Here is a 25560-nt window from a genome sequence, read left to right on the forward strand (position 1 = left end):
GATCTTAATTATGCTTGTCAGTGGTGTTCAATGCATGCTGGATAATTCACCCATTTCGAAACAATGAATCTGAGGTCTGGCTTGATCACGAATGACTTTAATAAAAGCAAAAGTCAGTGTGTTGGTTTAACTGAGAAGAGATTATTTTCAAGTCCTCTGTAACTTCAGGATTCTTGCTTTTTGTGCTTCTTTCTGTTTCTCCTCCGTTTCTTCTTTGAGCTTGGATTTGTGGGTTGCTCGTTTGCAGTCTCTGTGTTCTCTTGCTCCTCATCAGATGGACAAGATTGATGTGTGTCCTGCTTTTCCTCACCACCAGACGGCAATGTTGTGCTGTGACAATAACAAACAACCTTAATTTAACCAAAATAAGCCTGACAGAACATGTTCAGGTCTTATTTTAAATATTAAATATGTGAACATGTTTCAGATTACGGCTGGGGAATTACAAAATTATTTTTCGACTTCGATTCGTTGTTATTAACATTTCATTGCTGGCTGTCATAAAGACTTGACGGATTTATTTAAACTTAAATATTGAACAGTAAAAAATTAATAATTATATTATATGGTGCATATATTTACTACAATGCTTCTCTGTTAATTTTTCTAGCTGACCAACGAGTTGTCACCGAGTACTTTTTTTTAGGTAAGTTAAGCGTGACATTAAGTGACATTGTTTACAAGCTGTTATATTGACGTCTTTTTGCGGTTGAAACACTGACTGAGCTTTTACATGAGACAGGATACTGATTTTGGTAAATTGTACACTTTCTTTTAACATATTTTCGGATGTTTGTTTATTTCGCGCTGAAACTGGTTTAAAGCGGAGGCGACCATCAGTTAACATGTCGCTTTGGAACTGAGGCGCTAAGCAGCGATCTGTCTCTCTCAACAAACAACGCCAAGACGGTATTTATGCTTTGAATATTGTGATAAAATGCACAGAATTTGAAAACTGTGACTTATATCAAAAGTAACAAAGATTATTGTGATTTATTAAATGGGATGTCCGCTACAATGTTCTTTTTTATTAACTGAATGCTAGACTAATCGATTCTGGGGATTTAAGGATCGATTATAATCAAGAAATACATATTTTTTTTACCCAGCCCTATTTCAGATCCTTAAAAAGATAAACGCATTTCCTTTTTTTAAACTTTAGAAGCATATCACAGATTTAAAAACTGTCAAGATAAAGTTGAAGTCAAAAGTTTAAATACACCTTGCAGAATGCATGTTTTTGTTTTATTTAGTACTGACCTGAATTAGATATTTCACATTAAAAAAAGTTTACATATAGTTCACAAGAGAAAATAATAGTATAATTTATAAAAACGTTTACACACACTTGATTCTTAATACAGCTTTTTTTTGTTTAGTCATAGTTTGTGTAGTGATAGTTGTTCATGAGTTCCTTGTTTGTCCTGAACAGTTAAACTGCCTGCTGTTCTTCAGAAAAATCCTTCAGGTCCCACAAATTCTTTGGTTTACCAGCATTTGTGTGTATTTGAACCCCTTTCCAACAATGACTGTATGGTTTTGACATCCTTTTCACACTGCAACTATTACAGAAGGTTCAAACACTCACTGATGCTTCAGAAGGAAGGAAGAGCTGGGGGGTGAAAACTTTTTTAATTTAAGGAACAGGGCAAATTTAACTTATGTCTTCTGGGAAAAAGATCAGTATCTTCTGTAGCATCTGAAGGGCAGTACTAAATGAAAAAAAAAAAAAGATATTTAGGAAAAATGTACACATCCTCATTCCGTTTAAAGGTTTTCACCCCCTGGCTCTTATTGGATTGTTTTTCATTCTGAAGCATCAGTGAGCGTTTGAATCTTCTGTAATAGTTGCATATGAGTCTCTCAGTTGTCCTCAGTGTGAAAAGATGAATCTCAAAATCATACAGTTGTTGGAAAGGGTTCAAATACACAAAAATGCTGTGGGACCTAAAGGACTGTATAAAACTAGTCACCTTACACATAGTAGTAGTCAGCAGACTTACATGACCTGGAGGTTTTCTTCACCTGGGGGGCATCTCTCCAGCATGGCTACAAAGAACCCATGAGTGCGCGTTTTTGCTGTGCTGGCACGAAGGCACTGGGTGAACGGCTCATGACCCCTCTCAGGCCAGTTCGGAAGAAGATGGACTAGTCTACAAGGAAAGCCAGACAAAAAACTTCAAATAAAGTCCTCATACTCTGAAAACAAACATAACGTAATTTTCTATTCTGGTCGCAGTTTCTGACCTGAATCCAGGATTCTGCTGTAAGCAGGCCGACACAACCTCCTCATTCTCCTGTGAGTGAATGGAGCAGGTGGAATAGACGACACGCTGTACCTGAGGGAACTGCAGCGCATGGTTGAGACAGCGCAGCTGAAAAGTAGCCAGCGCCTGCAGACGCCCGTCATCCTGCGACTCTGAGACCTCATCCCGCAGACAAACCATCCCTGAGACAGACAAGCACACGTCTAAACGGCCATAATTCACCCACACAAGAAAAAAAGTATTAGACTGTCTGTCACAATAATTACCTGATCCACTGCAGGAGGGGTCCAGAAGGATGGACTCGACTTCCTTGTACTCCGAGCTCTGTGGATCCACTTTTAGAAAATCCTGATTGGCCAGCTGATGACATGTGACCCCGGCACGAAGAAGAAGAGTGCTCATTGTGGACAGACGTTTTGCATCAAGATCAAATGCAAACAACTTCCTGTTGTTCATATAGTAAAATAAATTAATCAATTAAAATTAGTTTTTACATTTAATTCAAAATGTGGCCCTGGACCACAAAAACCAGTCTTAAGTAGCATGGCTGTATTTGTAGCAATAGCCAATAATACATTGTATGGGTCAAAATTATCTTTTTTATTTTCTTTTATGGCAAAAATCATTAGGATATTAAGTAAAGATCCATGTTCCATGAAGATATTTTGTAAATTTCCTACCACAAATATATCAAAACTTAATTTTTGATTAGTAATATGCACTGCTAAAAACATCATTTGGACAACTTTAAAGGTGATTTTCTCAATATTTAGATTTTTTGCACTCTCAGATTCTAGATTTTCAAATAGTTGTATCTTGGCCAAATATTGTCCTATCCTAACAAATTTATTATATATTATATAAAACCCTTATGACTAGTTTTGTTTTCCAGGGTCACATATTTTGTAATATTGGAGTTGTTTTATTTTTGTACTACAAATTGTTTTCTCATCCAGTATTTTTTACACTGCTTCCCTTGCCTTCTCAGAGAAAACATCCCTGATACACACACACACACACACACACACACACACACACACACACACACACACACACAAACACAAACAAACAAAATATGAAGTCAAATACCCTTTATTTTTCATTATGGCGGCTAGATGGCTGGTTTTGTTCCCTGGAGCTGCACAAGCATCAATGACGTGGCTGCCAACTTGGGGTTTTAAGAGGAAAGCAGGAAGACAGCTGGCCTACAGAAACATTTAATGACATTTGAAATGAGAAATAACATGAGATTCACTTCAGATTTCATGTTTTGCAAACTGTAGGTAGGTGTAGTATAACATTCTACCTTGTCCTGCAATATAATGTGTCCTGCTTTATAAAGGAAGTGATCGTGAAAGTCCATTTTTGCACTGAAAACCAGAAGATCTTGGAGATGAAGATCACACAAAAATGTCTTCCCAGACAGATGATCGAGATCCTCAAGCCTGAAACGATGAAGCGAGAAATAACGGTTCAAAAATCCATCATTGGAAATGCGCTCTTAAAGAAATAGGTAACATCATTTACTCTCCTTCAAATCATTCTAAAGCTGTACGCTGGAGAATTTATGAAATGTTTTGTGACATGCAGAGGACAACTTACCGAATTGCTGTTCCTTGATATGAAAATCCCTCTCTTTTTAAATAATCAATGACATCATCAAGAGTGGTTTTCAGAGTGTTCACTCGCACATAGCGTGGAATTACATCAGCTGAAGAGACAACATAAAAATGAACCTTTACATATAAAATGCAACTACCAATAGCAGAATATATCTTACAGGTATCTATTAACATTTTCTATTATTGTTTTATTACAGAAAAACTGATATTAAAGGGATAGTATAGCCAAAAATGAAAATTCTGTTATTACTTACTCACTCTTAATTCATTTTTAAACCTGAAAGACCTTCGTTTATCTTCGGAACACAAATAAGAAATGTCTGATAATCCTAGAGCTTTCAGACCCTCCATAGACAGCAAGGGTCCTACCACGTTCAAGGTCCAGAAAGTTACCAAGAACATCGACAAATTAGTCCATGTGACATCAGTGGTTCAACTGTAATTTTATGAAGCTATGAGAATATTTTTTGTTGAGCAAAATAAACAACAAATCTTCTCCCCCTCCACTCTAGTGCCATTTTGAACAATACCATGACACATGTGCATGTGTATTCTCATAGCTTCAGAAAATTAGGATTAAACCACTGTTGTCACATGTACTATTTTGTAGGGCTGCAACTAACGATTATTTTGATAATCGATTAGTTGATCGATTAATTGGCTTAAATCCCTTTTCTTTTTTACATATATATTATATATATATATATATATATATATATATTCCACATCCTGCCCAATGTCCTTCAAACAAACATGTCAACTGAACGTTATGAAAACAGTGCTTAATTTATTAGATCGCCGGTCGGTCGTAATAAAGAGAAAAGACAAATATCTGAAAAAAAAACAAAAAAAAACAGTTTAAAGCACTTGACTAATTATAGCATTACAAATACCTTCTGTTACTTAAAAGCTTTTTGCATTTTGCACATTGGATGACTAATCAATAAAGAAAGCTAAAAAATGATTTTGGTAATCACCAATACTGCTAGTTTGGAGCAGAAGTGGCACAAACCTTACATAATTTGTTAAACACCTTACATAAATTTGTTAAGCACTGCATAAAGTGAACAAAGTTTAAATCTCTACATTAAAAATAAAGAATAGCCTAATACAGATAATAAAAACGAATAAAAACAAACTCAGTGTTAACCAACAGGTAAGAGGAATGTTCTGCAGGAACACACGTTCACTTTGATCAAAGTCACGTTTACTGTCATTTCTTTATATAAAATGCGGAAGCGTCTGATATTTATATATCAGATAATTACACACCGCTATCCCTTTACAGTTCCTACTTTTCATAAATATGTGCACTACATGTTTTCTTTTAAAACTAAATTTAAATTGAAAAAATGGAAATGCTTTTGTTTTTTTAGGATAAGGATAAGGATATGCCCGTGAACTGGAAGTTTTCATGCTGAGGATTAGGGATGGCGAAAACTAATTTCTTGACCGACCACCGAGCCTCATTAGCCGGTTGAAACCGGTTAACCGATTAGTTTAAAATATGGTACGCTATTTGAAATAACAGCCATTTCGAGCCGCGCCGGCAATTTCGCAACTCTGTCGCATCTCTCTGCCGCTCTGCCTCCCGCACACACACACACACACACACACACACACACACACACACACACACACACACACACACACACACACACACACACACACACACACACACACACACACACACACACACACACACACACACACACACACACACACACACACACACACACACACACACACACAGCCACTCACGTCACTTTTTTTTAAAATCCCCTACAGCGCGAAACATGAGTCCCGCAAACGCGGCGCCGAAGAGCTTGTTGTATGTAATCGTAGGACAAATGGCTCCTTAGTTTCAAATGGTTTGGGTACAAGGTGATCGCTTTGAAAATAAAGGCGTTTGTCTAGGTTAGAAGCTCATTTGAAACATTGCCACGGCTCATTTCCTTCCATTTCACATTTCCTACCTGCTAGCATAGATGACACGGTAGGTTGGCTTTGCCGCTTTGGCTACCTTTCTCACCCGAAGAGGCTTGCGGGTGTTGCGTTTTCAGGTGATACATCATAGATGATGTGCTGCTACTATATTTAAGCACTGTATCACACAAGTTGCAACTTACATCCGTCTCATTCTTTTTGGTGAAATGGTCCCACACACTACTTTTCTTTGCAGGCTTCATCCTGTCGTCTGCCCTGGCTCTAACCTCGAGTGTTTTAGCCTGTTGCCTTTACTTTTCGCAAACCTTGTGAGCGCGCGAACCCAAACGCTGTGACCTCGCGCCAAATGTTTTTATTGGTTTATTAAGTACAAACAGGCGAGTTATGAAAAATTGAGTGTGAGGGATAATTTGTTCACTTAACACAAAAAGATGAGGAATGAGATGGCTAACTGTAGTAGCGTATAGTCCACTGTCTATAATAGCCTAATTTAGATATCACTTTTTTTTTTAACCGACTACCGACAAACGGTCATCGGTTAACATCCCTACTGAGGATGCAAACAAATCTGTCAGTGCCTCACAGGTTGCTTTATAGCTTAAAGTTTAAAATAAAGAATTCTCCTGTTTTGGGCAGCTTGGATCACGTAACTCTCTTGCAGCATCTCATTCTGTTTCCTCCACTATTTTAGATGCATTTTGTCCATAGAAATGCATCATTCAGTGCTGTAATTTGACTTGACCCTCTGAAGTTGTATGTGCACTGTGGGCGGACCCGATTAATCAATAATGAGAATCGTTGTCGATGATTTTCATTAATGATAATAATCAAATTATCGATTAGTTGTTGCAGCTCTACTATTTTGTCCATGTTCTTGGTACTTTTCGGGGCCTTGAACGTGGTAGGACTCTTGCTGTCTATGCAGGGTCAGAAAGCTCACGAATTTCATCAAAAATATCTTAATTTGTGTTCTGAAGATAGACCAAAAGTCTTATGTTTGGAACAACATGAGGGTGAGTAATTAATGACAGGATTTTCATTTTTGGGTGAACTATCCCTTTAAGACCACTACATTATAATAAATAAATAATTTGCAAAATACAAATAATTGATGTCTGCATTACCCTGAGCCTGCTGGAAACTGATGGGCAGCAGATCTTGATTTCGACTGACTTTTCTCTTGACTTTGATTCTTGCCAGGGCAGCTTGTAGTCTGGAGCGATGCTTGAGCATCATGGTCTTCCAGGCGCCTCCACATTTCACCCCATGACCAATGAGCAGGTCATACACCAGCACCTGTTTTACACACGATGACACATCTATGACGCACCACAATCACAGACATGGGGTTTTACAGGTGAGGATTACAGTTGAGTTGCCTACCTTAGCTAAATGAATCCGGAGTTTTGTTTCTTTCAGAAACTTGGTGCTGTCGATGATCTCCTGCAGAACTGAGGAGTATTTCTGTGTCTCACACACAAGGGCAAAGAGCTGCTTGATATTCTGGTGAATAGACAAATAGATATTTTCTGAATTTGATTTTTGAAGACATGACATGCTACAGGAAAACAATCATAAACATTAACATTTTTATTGCGTAATTTATTTATTTTTTTACAAAAATGACGACTGCCCATCAGTCGTGACGTCATTTCCTCTCGACCAACTAGTTTGATAAAATGTACTTTTAGTAAAATGCACGCTTGTGGCGAAATGTGAGACACGTGTGAAGAAAACAAGGTATATAAGGTAATATTTTACTGTTCGCCACTTAAACTGGAATTATAGATATTCAAATATATCAGCACTTACTTGAAATTTACTGTCATAAACCAGAGTTTTCACAGCACCCTTTTTCTGCTCCGCTTTTTCAAGAATCTCTGCCGCTTTCATGTAAAGTGCCATGATTTAAATATCACTGGCGCGTAACTTTAACACATAAACACTTGCATAGAACTAAATCTATTACCACTAACAAGACATTTTCCCTTAATCCTATGGAGCAAATGGACTACCCACGTTTTTATATTTGCCTGGTTAGATTTCGCAACGTTTTTCGACAGTACGAAACGTCTTACGACAACTTTAGTACTAATGAATGTCCACTAGGGTGAGCCAAAGACGTTTATGTATTTTTATGCAACTAATCGTCCTTATTGCCAAACCGCAAGAGTGGGTGTACTGATGTATGATTCATAAATGTGCTTAGTAACATAAAAATAAGATACTTTAGAAACTGTCTCGAATATAACCCATGCAGGTTTGCCTTTTCATTTTATTTAGCTTTCAACATCTCCAGCCAGGTGTTCTCTCTCACACACATCCGAATAGCTAATTCCTGAATTGACACCCTTTTGTGCATCCAGAATAACTGAAACCCATCGATCACCCTGTGAGCTATTGTCCTCAGTCTAGTGTGAATAATCCTGTCTTTGGATGCACTTTAATTCCTCTTGAAGACAATATAACAGCCATTGACATCTCTAGTGAGTTTCACTTGAAGCTTTTCATATGAAATAGTCGTGTTCTGTATCATGTTTAATACATGCATCAGGTTTCTATGGCTCACATTTTATGATACAGTGAAATCCTAAATTCATACACTTAAGTTTTATTCAGTGGCACAAAAATATGCAATTTGATGGAGATAGTGTAATTTATATGGCCAAAAAGTAAGGTGGAAATATTGATAGCTTGTAGCCTAAATTAAGTTTTAATGACAGTATAGCACATGTGACTCTTATGTATAATATAATAAAAAAGCTTTCCATGGATGTATGGTTTGTTAGGATAGGACAATGTTTGGCCGAGATACAATTATTTAAATATCTGAGGGTGCAAAAAAAAAAAAAACATTGAAATAATAACAATAAGTTCTTAGCAATGCATATTACTAATTCAAAATTAAGTTTTGATATATTTATGGTAGAAAATTTACAAAATATCTTCGTGGAACATGATCTTTTATTTCAGGCTAAAATAATGTATTTGTTTTATATTTTTGTATGTATTTTTGGCTATTGCTACAAGTTTACCTGTACTATTTACTGGTTTTGTTGTTAAGGGTCACATATAGTGCAGTATAATAACCACTTATATAAAATTCATACAAATAGTTGTCACTCATCTCCCAATAACACGTCTTTGTAAAATAGTAATAAATGCTTAAGTTTTATGATTATTCTAAAGGGAATTTTCCTACTATAAAGAATGAACTATCAATCATTTTTCACCAAGGTTTTAATCATGTTGATAATTTAGAGGCTTTGCAAACTTATGTATCAAATATAATACAGTAGGCTTAATAAAACAAACATTCCCATGGGTTAAAGTTCACAGAAATACCACCTACATGACTTTTTGAAAACCTGAAGGGAAAGATTTACAATTTATTTAAGATGAATTACCCTACTTATAATTCATTGAGTCATAGTGAATGTAAAATGTATGCTGCATGAGTAACTGCATGAGAACAGGTGATTCTTTTTTAAAGGTCTGGTGGATGTAAACTCAATCAGGCCAATGTAAAATGAGTTAATGTTACCCTGAAGCAACAGCTAAACTATTATGTGTAGATTAACGTAAATTGAGTTCACGCATGCTTGAACCCCTGGGTAACATAAACTTGTTTGTGAATAGGTTTGAGGATTTTTTACATTCCACACGACTCATTTGAGCCATATCACATAACTGGGACATTGTTGAGTAATTCTAGAAAACTTGTATGTTTCTCTAGGGGGTTGAGAGATGATTTGAACATTCTTGTGATCTCAGGTTATAAAGGTGTTGGGTGATAACCAGCATTCCTTAAGCTTGGAGAACCGTGTCAAATACAGTTCCCAGGCTTCATGAGCAGAAAGTTGAGAAGTTTGTGACTTCTGGCTCTATATTAGATGCAACAGTGCCCTTTAGCTTCTAAACGAGTGTATGTGTCATAAAACTAGATTGTCCAATTGACTCTTTGCCACTTTGTGTGTTCCAGGCACAGGAAATGATGTCATTAGGCTCCTCCCACCCCTTACCTGAACAGAGGGGTAGGGCCAGACTGAAGGCGTCTGTACAGACAGGAAAAAAAACAAGGAACCGTTCACAACCTGTTTGTCTTTGACGGAAAGCTTTTTTATGTGAAAAAGAGAATCAAAGTGCACAGGATCATACTAGACAACTTGGAAAATGGACGTCCCAGAAAATTCCCCAGGGATTATGGGACTTCTCAAAACTTTTGACGCTTCAGAGTTTGGGAGTTGGGAAAAGATTGGCTCTGGCGGCTTCGGACAGGTGTACAAAGTACGACATATGCAGTGGAAAACATGGTTGGCCATTAAGTGCCCTCCTAGCCTTCATTCAGATGAAAAGTAAGTTCATTTTTTACATTTTTAGACTTTTTGGAAGTCTGTGTTTAGTATGAATTGATGTCTGTTGTTTGTTTATTATTTATTTGTAAATCTAAACTGTTATACAGTATACCTAAAACTGCTTTTATCCATGTGCATGTATTTTAGCCAATGTGAATGTGTCTATTCAGTTCACATTAACATTTGTTATGCTGGCATGCAAAAAGACGCTGTCCCTCAACATGTTGTGTCAGGAAACTGCAATATTATACTGCCTCGAGCTATGATTATGACCCCCGCCTCACCAAATGTACACACAAACACATTAAGATGTCATGAATATGGCTCAGAATATTCTAAAGACTTACATTTACGCTAAAGCATGTTTCACTTTAACTCTGTCTTGACATAATAAGGAGTGGCTGTAGGTGAGCTTTGTTTCCCAGTAACCTTCCATACATAGAAATTAGCTTTGAGCTTTGGTATGCACACAGATGTTGCAGTCACACGCGTAACGTTTTACATGGTTATACTTCTTAAATAAATATACAATTTCATGTTATTGTTTTTAGTAGAATTTATTTATGGTAAATGGTGCCACTTATTTATACTGTGATTTAACAGTCTATTTAAAAAAAAAATATATATATACACACACACACACACACACACACACACACAATATATAATTTATATATTACTATTTAAAGGTTTTGATTTTTTAAATGTTTTTGACTGTCTCTTAGGGTCCGTAAGCCTGGGTAAATGTAATAAAAATACAGTAAAAACAGTAATATTGTTAAATATTATTACAATTTAAAATAACTGATTTCCATTTTAATCTACTTTTAAAATGTACTTTATTTCTGTAATGCAAAGTTAAATTTTCAGCAGCCATTACTTCAGTCTTCAGTGTCACATGATCCTTGGGAAATCATTCTAATATGCTGATTTGCTGCTCAAGACACATTTTTTTATTATTAACATTGTTCAAAACAGTTGTGCTGCTTAATATTTATGTGGAAACCATCTCAGGATTCTCTGATGAATTTAAAGAACCGCATTTATTTGAAAAAAGTACAAATCTTACTGACAACACTCCTTTGAATGGCAGAGTGTGTATTTATGTACATATGCATAGATACATTCCCCTAATATTTTAATTATGAACAAAAACGTAACTGTATATTACATTTTTCCATTCTTCCCCATTGCAATTCTTATTGAAAGTCTGATCAATTTTAAATACTTGTTATATTTTAGAGTTGTGTAAGAGTCCTGTGAACAATGCTGAGGCCTTGAGTCACTAGTCAACCCATTAAACAAGCACACCCTTATGTGATATAAAGTTTAAAACTGGCTCTTTCTGAAACCGTCTGCATGAAAACCCCAATATTTCAACTACTTATTGTGGTAATTGTTTTAGTTTAGACTTTATGAATTGCACTCTAGCATGACCTTTGATATATAACCTCATCTGATATATGATTTCCTTTGGGCATAAATGTTCCAATAGCCTTGGATGAGCATGAATACAGGTGCATGTATACTTTTCCTAGGCTAATTGTATTGTTCTGCATTTCATTCCTCTGGCCTTATAACTCTATGTAAAATAGACCCTGATGGAACTTTAATTATCTATTGATATGTAGCAGTTTTATATGTTTTATGGGAATTATATAGACAAAGGGATACGTCGACAGCTCATTAATGCTGAAAGATTTGATCAAGGTCGCATCAAGTGTGACATACTAGCACGTCCTCTTGCAAAACTTGCTTTTGAACTCTTCATGCGGATGTCACTTTGCGTCACCAAGCTCAAGGAGGAAAAAACAAAAGAATCTGATAGAAATCCAGTGAATGCTGTTCCATGCGACCCTCAGCATGACAGGTTATCAGCACCTGAGATCTGAAGGTACAAGAATGCTAATTTGCCTCCCCCATCAAGACAGGGCACAGGCTTAAAAGCAGGCTTTGTCCTCCTGTGCTCCATTAGGCCTCCGCTTTAGCAGAGTTGCTGGACTGGTCCAACTGGATCAGTTTTTTTAAGAAAAGAACAGCTTTTGTTGAGCTCAAAAGGGTGGCAGAACAGAACAGTGCGGGCAATAGAATGGGTAGTTTTAAACGTTTACCTCCGCACTCCCTGTTAATCTTCACACTTCTTACCTCCCTTTTGTCCATCCTTGTGGGAAATGAACCACTGTTTCCTGACAGACTTTATTTGGAATTATGCTTTCCCTCAGCATTCTTAAAGCTAATTTATCTCAACACGAAGTGTATTAAAATGATTTGTTTGTTTGTTTGTTTAGAGCTATGCTTTACCTCAACCATTTTAAAGCAAATATTTTTTTCGAAAAAAAAAAATTATGATATATATAGAGAGAGAGAGAGAGAGAGAGAGAGAGAGAGAAAATTATTTACATATTTATAGCTTTTTTATTGTTGAATACAATTTATTTTAATAAATAAATATATATATATGTATGTATGTATACACACACTTAAATGAAATTAAATGTTGTACAGTTGTAACATGTGCTGCATAAATAAATTCAAATGTTTATTTTCAAGAATGAATAAATTAATAAATACATGCATAAAGCTTAACTTCTAATAAAAAACATTTATTATATATATATATATATATATATATATATATATATATATATATATATATATATTATACAGATGTATTATAAATTATTTACATATTTACTTTACATTTTTGAATATATTTTTTTAATTTATTTATTTTTTACATTTTATTTAATTGAAGTTATGCTTTTCCTCTGCTTTTTGTATTTATTTGTTTATTAATTAATTAATTATTTATTTATTTTTTGTTATTCTTAAAAAGAAACATTTGAATTTATTTATTTAGCACATCCTACAATTGTTGGAGAAAGTATATTTAACTGAAATTATTTAGATATTTATTGTTTGAATACTTTTTATTTGCAAACAAAATTATATATTTATATGTATGTATATGTATATATATATATATATATATATATATATATATATATACACACACACACACACACAAATAAATACATAACTACATAAATACATAAAGCATAATTTATAATAATTTTATATTATATATATATTTATTGTTTTATTACTTTTTATTTGCAAAAAATATTTTATATATACATAAATTAATACATTAATAAAAATACATTAGGCATAACTTTTAATAAAACATTTATTTTATAAATAATTTCTAATAATTTTACATTATATATATTTTTTGTTTTAATATTTTTTATTTGCAAAAGAATACTTTATATATATATATATATATATATATATATATATATATACAGAAATTAATACATAAATAAATACATAAAGCATAACTTCTAATTTTCATAACTTCTTATTTTTATTTTTGAATACATTTTATTTGGAAAAAATGTATATATGCAATTATTGTAATTAATCATTTAAATAAATAAATAGATACACATGCTACAATTGTTGGAAAACAACGTGGCCACTTTGGCCTAAGCATTGACGTCATATGACTAATAAAACAATCACTAAGCTAATAAAGCGATAAAACAGACTTACTGACATTGCAAATTTTGTAGTTTAATATCTTTGCTTATTTTCTTGAGTGATATGGTTGAGAGACCTTTTGACCTTGGTGCTGTTAACTAAGCAAACAGATTGTAAACTCTTTAAGATCTCCTTTGTAACTCTATTTTACAAATATGTGACCTACATGTCTGACTTCTGTCTGGCTCGTTGCTAATAAAAGGAGTTGTGTAAGAAAAAAATACAAAAGAGCCATTGATACAACCCCATATCTATCAGTGTTAAAGACTGGAATGTAATTAAAAAGATGATGCCAGATAAATATACCATAAACAGCCTTATAAAAAACTCACAAACCTATTGGTGTGGTATAACACGCCGTCTATATTTAACGAAAGGAAATTTAGCCCATAGCTAAAAAACATTGGGTTATTGTTCATAAAAAATGCTTCCGGACAATATGAAGGAGTCAGCTTGTGATCAGGTCCGACGGGTTTTAGTACCTTCCCTTGTTGTTTGTTTAAAAGCGCCTTGCTGTGATTTCTTTAATTAATCGGGTGTGTTGCTAGTTATCCAGCTGAAATCCAGCTGGATCCCTCCCATGTTAAGACATTCCTTACCAAATAAATGCCACCTGCATTCTACGACAGGTGTGACTTTTTAACTGATTTGTTTTTCTGTCATTTAGGGAGCGTGCAGAACTTTTAGAAGAGGCTAAAAAGATGGAGGCCGCTAAGTTCCGCTACATCCTTCCTGTATACGGCATCTGCAGCGATCCGCAGGGACTGGTGATGGAATACATGGAAACAGGCTCTTTGGAAACTCTCCTGGCTTCGGAGCCGCTGCCCTGGGAGCTGCGTTTTCGTATTATTCACGAGACTGCAGTAGGGATGAACTTCCTGCACTGTATGAACCCGCCTCTCCTTCATCTTGACCTTAAACCCGCCAACATCCTGCTGGATGCACACTACCACATCAAGGTGAGCCAGAGTCGTGATAAGGCCTTGACTCCCTTGCTGTAGAGGTGGTGACCTTATTGCTCATGGTTTAGACTTCCAGGGAATCGATCACAGCTGATTCATTGCGTTAAAGCTTCAGCGCAAGTGATTCATCACTACCTGAGTAAACTGCGCTGCTTTGATGCAGCGAATACAAAAAACACCTACAGGTTTTCTGCAGTTTTACATGTCTGGCGAAAGGTTGGGACAAAAGTTGGGGCATATACAAACCCACATTTTGTTTTTAAACCTGTATGATTTTCTTTCTTCTGCGGAGCACAAAAAAAAGAAAAAAGTCTTAACGCCGTTTATTTTCCCCCCCACACCAATACAGTTTAAATGACCTTCTTTTGTGCATTTTAATTCATTTTATTAATTAAATGTATCAATTTTTTTAAAATTAATTAATTAATTATGTTTTATTTAGACTGTATTTATTTGTTCATTTATTTACATAGAAGGTTTTGGGTTTTTAAGATTTTTTTTTTAAGAAGTCTCTTCTGCTCACTAAGCCTGCATTTATTTGATCCAAAGTACAGCAAAAACAGTACAATTTTGAAATATTTTTCCTATTTTAGATTTTAATTTATTTTAAAATGTCATTTATTCCTGTGATTTCAAAGCTGTATTTTTAGCATCATTACTCCAGTCACATGATCCTTCAGAAATCATTTTAATATTCTGATTTGCTGCTCAAAAATATTTATTATTATTATTATTATTATTATGTTGAAAACAGCTGTGTAGATTTTTTTCAGGTTTCTTTGATGAAAAGAAAGTTAAGAAGAACAGCATTTATATGAAATAGAAATAATTTGTAACATTATAAATGTCTTTATCATCACTTTTGATCAATTTAAAGCATCCTTGCCAAATAAAAGTATTAATTTCTTTCATTTCTGTTGAAAGAAAAAGCTTTTATTTCAGAAAAATCTGGCTATTTATCAAAGAATCCTGACAAAAATGTACTCAACTGTTTTAAATATTTCTGAAGGATCACGAGACTCTGAAAATGTAGCTTTGTTCAAAGGAATAAATTACATTTTAAAATATTCAATATATATTCAAATAGAAAACAGTTATTTTAAATAGTTTTACAAAACATTTAAAAATTGTACTGTTTGTGCTGTACTTTGGATGAAAAAATGCAGGCATGGTAATCAGAAGAAACTTCTTTAAAACACTTAAGCCCGGTTTCACAGACAGGGCTTAGACTAAACCAGGATTAGGCCTTAGTTCAATTAGGACATTTAAGTCATTTTTGTAAACATGAAAAACATTACTGGTGTGCATCTTGAGACAAAACAAAGGCACTGATATATTTTAAGATCAATCAGTGCAATTTTGTTTCAGTTGAAACATCTCAGACTTTCATTTTAGTCTATGACTAGGCTTAAGCCTTGTCTGTGAAACCGGGGGATAAACAATCTTACTGTTCAAAAACTTTTGACTGGTAGTGTAATATTTCAAAAAAAAAAATCACAATACATTCACATGATCAGGTTCACTGATGATGATTAATTTAATGGCCACATGACATGCAGTTCATGTTCATTTGTATAACGCTTTTCTTGATACAAGTCCTTGAAATCGTTCTACATTAGATTTAGGAGTAGCTTATGAGAGGGCCTAAGACAGATCCTTGTGGCACTCCATACTTTACTGGTGTTATTTGAGATGATTACCCGTTTGTAAAGGTTTTATTTTAAAACGTTTTTATTTTACATTTTATTAGTAGATTTTCATCAGTAAACCGCTTGCATTTCTTTTCCATCCCCTCTACTGTTTTAAAAGGTAATCATACGATTATGATTATTGGATCGAATTGAAAGTCAATTCGACTAAAAAAATAAACAGCTACAGTTTGATTGAAATATCTGGATTATGTGTTTCATGTTCATAAAAACATCCTGTCAGCGTGATGGATTTTAATCTTAATCTTGTGTTGACGACCGAACAACAGTTTTAATCTCGGCCTTGTCAGATCATCTGTGCGGGAAAATTCATAAGGATCTCAAATGTGACGGGGGGAAGGGCACACCTATCATTTTCTTTTCACGGTCCCCACATACCTTTCCAGAAAATTCCCTAAGGGTTGAAAAGCTTTCCCATGCTTTATCCCGTTTATATCCAGCCTTCCCATAGATGAGTAAGCAGGTGTCACGAGGGATGGGTGGGAATCGTCGTGTCGGATTGAAAAGGCTGGATGTAAACACGTATCCCGAACCAGTCTGAACAAGCTAAAGCTAGGCAGTGTTAATGAAGGGCTGGCACACACACGCCTACATGCGTGCACACATTTACAGAAAAATCAGGGCTTCCCTACCTGTAGGTGACTTTCTGGAAAAATCACGTTAAATAACACTTGAATGAAACCTAAAAATCGAATAAAACCTGAAATCTAAAGTCTTTGTGTTCTTTGTCTTAGATTTCTGATTTCGGCCTGGCAAGGTGGAACGGCTTTGCGAGGAACGACGATATTAGCCGTGATGGCTTTTGTGGCACCATCGCCTACCTTCCTCCAGAGAGAATCATAGAAAAAGACAGAATCTCTGACACTAAACACGACGTGTACAGGTTAGCCATTTTGGATCAAACTGAAATATGAGATCAGCTTCTGTTTGTCAGAACAGAAAAGTCAATGTTGTCTAACACCTATGTGTTGTTTTACAGTTTTTCGATTGTTATCTGGGGAATCCTCACTCAGAAGAAGCCATACCAAGGTAAGGAAAGAAATAAAATCTGTGTATCGAAGTTTGTCTTGGTATTGACAGTATGTGGAGCCCTTATTATTGTTTATCTTTATGATGGGTGGCATCAGGTCCCGTAAACATGGATTTTTGGCATTTGTTTCAATCTAACTGGCTCTCTGTGAGGGAGTGTCTGTTTATCTGGTTGTGATTTCCAGGTAAATCTAGAAGGGAAGAAAAAATGGATGTTTTTTTTTTTAGTAACCAGCAGTTACAAGAATTCAGTGTCAAAGAATGAAACAAAAAAGTTTTGTCAATAGACAAAAATTGTTGTGCTTGGCAGCAGTGAATGGAAACCTTTGGCTGCTCAACAACCCTTTCCAAAAGGAACATAAACAACATCCTGATTTACAATGAAAGTGGAAATCACTGGATATGAAATTCGCGCCTCAGAAGTGTTGTTACACTCCCAAACCAAAAGTGTATTTAAAATTTAATTTACAGTTAAGATCAAAAGTTTACATACACCTTTCAGAATCTGAATTACCCTGTTCAAAAGTACACTTGATTTTTTAATACTAATACGGTGTTGTTACCTGAATGATCCACAGCTGTTTTTTTGTTTAGTGATAGTTGTTCCTTTGAGTCCCACAAACTCTTTGGTTTTTCAGCATTTTTGTGTATTTGAGCCCTTTCCAACAATGACTGTATAATTTTGAGATCCATCTTTTCAGACTGAGGATAACTGAGGGACTATTACAGATGGTTCAAACGCTCACTGATGCTCCAGAAAAAAATTATTAAGAGCTGGGGGGTGAAAACTTTTTGAATTTGAAGATTCAACTTATTTTGTCTTCTGGGGAAGTATCTTCTGTAGCTTTTCAAGGGCAGTACTACATGAAAAAAATATGATATTTAGGCACAATATGTAAAAAATGTACACATCTAAATTCTGTTCAAAAGTTTTCACCCCTGGCTCTTAATGGAGCATCAGTGAGCGTTTGACCCTTCTGTAATAGTTGCATATGAGTCCCTCAGTTGTCCTCAGTGTGAAAAGATGGATCTCAAAATCATACAGTCGTTGGAAAGGGTTTAAATACACAAAGATGCTCAAGTACGCAAAGATGAATCAAGTGTTTGGAAACTTTTGAACAGGGTCATTTTTATAAATTCAACTATTATTTTCTCTTGTGGACTATATGTAAACATCTTTTATGTGAAATATCTTAATCAGATCATTTCGTATGACCCCTCTTATTTTAAAATAGTTATTATTTTGCAGATTCTGCAAGGTGTATGTAAACTTTTGACCTCAACTGTAAATTGAAAATTGATTACAAATCACTGTACAATTTGTTTTTGTGCCTAATTTATGATTTTTACTTGGACGAAAACAAGTTAAATTTTTTTGGTAATACAATTTTTTTTTTTTCTGTTGATTTTTGTGGTGAAATATGACTGTGTGCGTTTAATTTGGAAACCAGTAAGAAACCTAGTTTTATTTTACTGTTGCATGGCAAATAAAATAACGCTTATTTGGTCTGTTTCATAGGAGAGAATAACATCCTGCACATAATGGTGAAGGTGGTGAAGGGCGTTCGTCCAGATCTCAGCGTTATTCCCCGCAGTCGTCCCCAGGCCTGCTCAGGGTTCCTGTCCCTTATGCAGAAATGCTGGGCACATTCCCCTGAAGCCAGACCCAGTTTTCAAGGTGAGTGTCTCTCATGTCGATCACACCAGTAATGACCCTGCTGAGTCACAGGAACAAGAGTTGCATTGCAACAATGACTTGACAAAATATGCCAGGCAACCAGACCAATAAATTATCATGACGCAATGTGCCATCTATTCTTCAATCCATTTTTATATTAAATAGGTTTTGTAATTTAAGGAAGTAGAGGTTGTCACTTCACTATCATTGTTCATTGAAACATTGTTCACATTCTCCTACAGAGATCACTTCGGAGGCCGAAGAGCTGTGCACCAAACCTCATGATGAGTCCAGAGCTTCCGTTTCATCAGAACTAGACTGTTCCCCTTGCCCTGCCCCAGCCTCCAGTGAACAGGTAATATCAGATGTATTGCTATGCGTGAATCTTAACTAATCTTGTTCTGTTGTCATGCTGTGTGCTACGTAAAGTATGTTATGTTCCTATGAGTCATTTAGATTGACCTCCTATGAGGTTTAGACTTCCTGTCCCTCAGTTATTAGGCAACTCTTTGGTATTTGTTTGTTTTAGTCTAAGTACATATTGTAAATGTTTGACCAAGATGACAGTCTTTCATCAGTGACAGAGAATGCCACCGAACTGCATTGCTTTAACAGAACCCCTTTGTCATTTTCTGTGTGAGCATGTACAACAGTTTATTTTAGGAAGAATACATTAACTGTTTGCATATGTCAGTGATTTATTCATTTATAATTCCTCCTTTGTTTCTAAAATGGAAAAACATTGTTGCTGATCTTCATTGCTGTCTTACTTCACATACAGACTAACAACCAAAAGCCGGTGAGGCCGAAGTCAGCCATGTTACCTGAGAAAGACTACAGCCTGTCTGAGCTGCTGTGTCAGATTGACTCCGGCTTGTCTCGCAGTTTTAGCAATGTCAAAGAAGAGTCCCTTGAGAGCAAAGACAACACCAGCAAAAGACTGTCAGGCATCTCCTCCGTAGACTCGGCTTTCTCGTCTCAAGGCTCGATTACATTGTCCTTTGAGAGAGAAAATGCTGTGAATGGTAAGAGAAAAGCCACATTATTTTTACATTTTATTTTATTTTATTTTTATTATTTGTTTTGTTGCTTCTGTTTGTATTTTTGTATAATGTACATATGGTTATTTTATTTTATATTATTATTTTATTTATTTTTTTGTTATTTGTTTTGTGTTGCTTTTTGTTTTGATTCTATATCATTTTTAGTTGTTTGTTTTATTTTTGTTTTGCTTTGATTTTTTTTAGTTTGTTTAAGTTTTCTTTATTTTGTTATTTGTTTTTCATTTTGTTACTTGTTTTGAAATTGGTTTTGCAAATGTTGATCATTAGCAGTATTGGGAAAAGTTACTTTTAAAAGTAATGCATTACAATATTGAGTTACTTTAAAAATTAACTAATTACATTACTTAGTTACTCTTTATGAAAAGTAATGTTTTACGTTACTTTTTCAGTACTTTTTTTTTTACTTTTTCTATAATATACATACGTTTATTTTATTTTATTTATTAGTTTTCAGTTATTTTATTTAACTTTTTTTGCTTCTATTTTGCATGTTTTTAATTTTAGTTTGGTTTTTGTTATTTTTGTTTGCTTTGATTCTTTTGTAAATGTTGAGTTTTTTATTTTGTTATTTGTTTTGGATTTGTGTGCTGGGGAAAAAAGTAATGCATTACAATATTGAGTTACTCCATAATGTAACTAAGTGCGTTACTCTTTATGGAAAGTAATGTTACGTTACTTTTGCGTTACTTTTTTGTATAATATACATATGTTTATTTTATTTTATTTTTTGTTATTTGTTTTGTGTTGCTTTTTGTTTTGCTTCTATTTTTGTGTGTTTTATTTTGTTATTTTCTTTTTTTTTTTTTTTTTTTAATAAATTTAGTTTGTTTTTTATTTTGTTTTAAGTTTTTTTGTTGTTGTTGTTACTTGTTTTGGATTTGGTTTCGCAAATATTGTTGATCATCAGCAGGGTTGGGGAAAGTTACTTTGAAAAGTAATGCATAACAATATTGAGTTACTCCATAAAAAGGTAACTAATTGCATTGCTTAGTTTTTCTTTATGGAAAGTAACGTGTTACATTACTTTTGCGTTACTTTTTTGTCACTTTTTTTGGTATACAATATGTTTGTTTTATTTATTTATTTTTATTTAATTTGTTATTTGTTTTGTGTTGCTTTTTGTTTTGCTTCTATTTTGTGTTTTGTTTTTTTTATTATTATTTTTTACTTAGTTTTTTTGTTGTTGTTTTGTTTTTCATTTTGTTACTTGTTTTGGTTTTGGTTTTACAAATATTGTTGATCATCTGCAGTGTTGGGAAAAGTTACTTTTTAAAGTAACACATTACAATATTGAGTTACTCCGTTAAAAAGTCACGTATTGTGTTATTTAGTTACTTTTTATTGAAAGTAATGTGTTACATTACTTCTGTGTTACTTTTTGACACCTGTGCTGGTCTTGCTTATTTGCTTATTTCTTGCTTCTATAACAAAAACCTCAAAAATGATATTTCTCTGTAAAGACCGGTTCACACAAAAAGTAAAACTAATAAGCCTCAGGCTGAAGGAAGTTCTCTACCTCTCTAACTCTACCTCTGCTGCACTTCACTCCCAGCTTCTCTCAAAATGGGCACAAGAGAGATGTCAATAAATAAATGAGAAAACAAAGTAACTGGCATTACTTATTTGAAAAAGTAACTCAGATATTTCATTGTAAATGTAAAAGTAATGTAATACTTTGCTAGTTACCTAAAAAAAGTAATCTGATTACGTAACTCGTGTTGCTTGATGAAACTTAATTTCACTCATTTTTATTATTGTTCACTGTGTTTTTGTACTACATAGACTCCAGCGAGTTACAAAAGAAGAAGCTTTGTGAAGCCATTCGCACTGAGGACATCGCCAAGCTGATGAAGATCCTCCAACCACAGGATGTTGACTTGCTCTTGGAGGGCGGCTGCAACCTGCTCCACTTTGCCGTGAATCTGGCCAATGAGGAGGCAGTTAAGTTTCTGCTGCTTAGCAACTGCAACCCAAATTTGCCCAATATCCAAGGAGCCACGCCCCTCCACCTAGCTGCCGAAAAGCGACTTAAGGGAGTGTCTGAGATTCTCCTGAGCCGCAAGACAACAAATGTCAACGCCAAGGATGAGGACCAGTACACACCTCTGCATTTCGCAGCCCAGAACGGCGACGAAGCCCTGACCCGTTTACTTCTAGACCGCTGCGCTTCCATTAACGAAACAGACGCTCAGGGACGCACGCCGACGCATATCGCCTGCCACCACGGACAGGAGAACGTGGTGAGGGTCTTGCTAAGTCGCGGAGCTGACGTCCACGTGAAGGGTAAAGATGACTGGACGGCACTACACCTGGCTGCCTGGAAAGGGCATCTGGGAATTGTGAAGCTCCTGGTGAAGCAGGCAGGTGCTGATGTTGATGGCCAGACGTTGGACGGGCGTACGCCACTTCATCTGGCATCTCAAAGGGGGCAGTACCGGGTGGCACGGATCCTGGTGGAGCTTGGTGCTAACGTGCACCTTAACTCCGACGGCTTGCACACTCCGCTTCATGTGGCTGCGGAAACTGGCCACACCAGCACTTCAAGGCTGCTTGTGAAGCACAGCGCTGATATCAACGGCCGAACAGCCAATGGCTGCACTGCTTTACACCTGGCTGCGCAGAAAGGCCACCTTCCGACGGTTAAAATGCTTTTGACGGAGGGTGCCGACCCTGAGAGTTTAAACCACGGCCTTCGCACGGCTTGTCATCTAGCTGCCGAGAACGGCCACTGCGAGGTTCTCAAAGAGCTTCTCCAGAGCTGTCCTGACCTTGCCAACACTCAAGAGCAGAATGGATTCACTCCGCTTCACCTGGCTGTACGCGGTGGCTACAAAGACGCCATCTGCGTCCTGCTCGAACGTGGCGCCGATGCCGCACCACTGTCTCCGCGTCCAACCGGAGAACATACGCTAGACTACACATCGGAATCAGAGCCAGAGAGTCCGAATCCCCTCACCCCGACAAAACTCCAAAGGAAAGTGGTCGTTCTGAAACTCACCAGCCACAAAAACACTGACAGCACACAGATCCCTGTAGACGCGCCGTGCGAATCGGCACTTTGTTGAGGGTCCTGCTGGGGTTTGACCTCATGGACTTCTGGAACCCTTGCCAATATGCTCACAGACACTTTCTCCCTCTTTTATCATTGTAAAAACCGACAGATGCTGGAAAAGAGGGACTTGTTATCCACTGGGATTTAATGTACATATTGTAGTTATTATTTTCTTCAGGGTTTGGGCTCTTATTGGATTTCCTCCTTAATAATAGAGTTATTTTGTGATTGGAAATGCATTTATGTGTATATATATATCGGTACTGTAGATACAGCCTGGATATTGTACTGTCTTTCACTTTCTGTCTTTGCTATTTTGATGTACAGTTGAAGTCAAAAGTTTACATACACCTTGCAGAATCTGCAAAATGTTAATCAAAATGTTACTTTATCAAAATAATAGGGAGCATTTTTATTTAGTACTAACCTGTATAAGATATTTCACATAAAAGATGTTTACATATAGTCCACAAGAAAAAAAAGTTCAAAAGTTTGCATTACCTGAAAGATCCACAGCTTAATTTTATTTTGTTTAGTGATAGTTTTTCATAAGTCCCCTTGTTTGTCCTGAACAGTTAAACTGCCTGCTGTTCTTCAGAAAAGTCCTTCAGCTCCCACAGATTCTGTTTTTTTTTTCCAGCATTTTTGTGTATCTGAACCCTTTTCAACAATTACTATACGATTTTGAGATTCATCTTTTCATACTGAGTACATTTGAGGGACTCATATGCAGCTATTACAGAAGGTTCAAAAGCTTACTGATGCTCCAGAAGGAAAAAACAATGCATTAAGAGCCAGGGGGTGAAAACTTTTAAACGGAATGAGTACATTTTTCTTATTTTGCCTAAATATCCTATTTTATTTTTCTTCATTTAGCTCTGCCCTTCAGAAGCTACTTGCATGTTCCCCAGAAGACAAAATATGTTACATTTACCCTGATCTTCCAATTCAAAAGTTTTCACCCCCTGGCTCTAATGTGACGTTTTTACTTCTGAAGCATCAGTGAGCGTTTGAACCTTCTGTAATAGTCACATGTGAGTCCCTCAGTTGTCCTCAATGTGAAAAGATGGATCTCACAATCACAAGGTCATTGTTGGAAAGTGTTTAAATACACTTTTAGAATACAAACACACAAAAAAGAATCCGTGGGACCTGAAGTTTTTTTTTCTGATGAACAGTTGAGCTGTTCAGCTATTATTTTCTCTTGTGGACTATATGTAAACGTCTTTTCTGTGAAATATCTTATTCAGGTCAGTACTAAATAAAAAACATGCATTTTGTATGCTACCTTTCTTCAAGGTGTATGTAAACTTTTGACTTCAACTGTATGTCTATGATTTCATTGTTTTCTTCTTCCTCTTCTTGTTACCAGAGTACAGTGGTCCAAATAATACAATGCAAGCAACCCCAAAATTGTTTAGACGTTTCTATTATAGCATATTAGAATAAGCTTACCCTACATCAAGACTTCAAAGCTATAATTTAAACAGAAATGGCAACGCTGTGAGGCCAATTATATAATTAAAATGGCTCACTCCAAAAGAGATGTGCATTTATAGAGCCATTTGGCTCCTTCCATGGGAATGTGCCCTCAGGAGGATCACAGGTGTGGGTAGACAGTATGGGGGGAGGACTATATCCCATGTACCCTCATGTTCAGGCCATTGGCTCATTCCTGAGACCACTTTATCTTTTCATCGCTCTGTAAAACCACTGCGCCGAGCCCTGTTTTATGCCAAGGGGGGTGTAGCCATCATTACCCTTCACTGTCTGGAACAGACAGCCTCTTAATTGCTAGGTCTTTAAACTGCTGTTGAACTCTGGGTCTTTTCGATGCAATTCTGTGTTGTTGTTGTTGTTGTTGTTAAATCTTCCGTAGCAAACCAGTCGGTAATCCAAAGCCAACACCTTTTTCAAGTTTTCCCTTGACTTTTGTAATTAGTTGATAAAGCTGCCTTGTCATTTCTCTTTTGTACACAAAAAAGATATCTCTCATTTAGCCATAGTGTTTGCACAGTTTTATATTTGCACACTTTTATATTTGATGAAAAATTAAAGTGCATCACATGTATATGAAGTATCTGTTGTCTGTGCATTTTGTCAGGAAGCCTGAAAACATCCATCACAGGAAAAGCAACAGACCTAAAACAATAGCTTACTGTTCAGAAGTGTGTGACACACACCGCCACCACGTCGGAGACACGATATGGAGCCTCTTCCACTTTTTTTCTTCTAAACCGGTAGGACTCGTCTGACAGGTTGTGAGATGATGTTTTAAAGCACAGCGACAGGCTTGAACGTGCTTGCGTACACACGTGGACATGTACAA

General features: G+C 35.8%; 2 protein-coding genes across 2 annotated transcripts; one reads left to right on the forward strand and one right to left on the reverse strand.

Moving 5' to 3' along the window:
• Nucleotides 1-81: 81 nt before the first annotated feature.
• On the reverse strand, nucleotides 82-7857 carry nsun5 (NOP2/Sun RNA methyltransferase 5). Its single transcript, XM_073829187.1, has 10 exons — nucleotides 7649-7857; nucleotides 7220-7339; nucleotides 6961-7132; nucleotides 3870-3978; nucleotides 3574-3712; nucleotides 3357-3472; nucleotides 2534-2712; nucleotides 2248-2449; nucleotides 2004-2153; nucleotides 82-330 (listed from the first exon to the last, which is right to left on the reverse strand). Exons 1-10 carry the CDS (start codon nucleotides 7739-7741, stop codon nucleotides 165-167), a joined length of 1446 nt encoding a protein of 481 aa, XP_073685288.1. The 5' UTR covers nucleotides 7742-7857; the 3' UTR covers nucleotides 82-164.
• A 2055-nt stretch (nucleotides 7858-9912) lies between these two features.
• Nucleotides 9913-25308, forward strand: ripk4 (receptor-interacting serine-threonine kinase 4). Its single transcript, XM_073829613.1, has 8 exons — nucleotides 9913-10191; nucleotides 14405-14696; nucleotides 17143-17291; nucleotides 17388-17437; nucleotides 18957-19115; nucleotides 19358-19470; nucleotides 19897-20140; nucleotides 21962-25308. The coding sequence occupies exons 1-8, from the start codon at nucleotides 10010-10012 to the stop codon at nucleotides 23242-23244; spliced, it is 2472 nt and encodes an 823-aa protein (XP_073685714.1). The 5' UTR covers nucleotides 9913-10009; the 3' UTR covers nucleotides 23245-25308.
• The last annotated feature ends 252 nt before the right edge of the window (nucleotides 25309-25560 follow it).

Source organism: Garra rufa, chromosome 23 (genome assembly GCF_049309525.1).
Source record: "Garra rufa chromosome 23, GarRuf1.0, whole genome shotgun sequence".
NCBI classification, from domain to species: domain Eukaryota; kingdom Metazoa; phylum Chordata; class Actinopteri; order Cypriniformes; family Cyprinidae; genus Garra; species Garra rufa.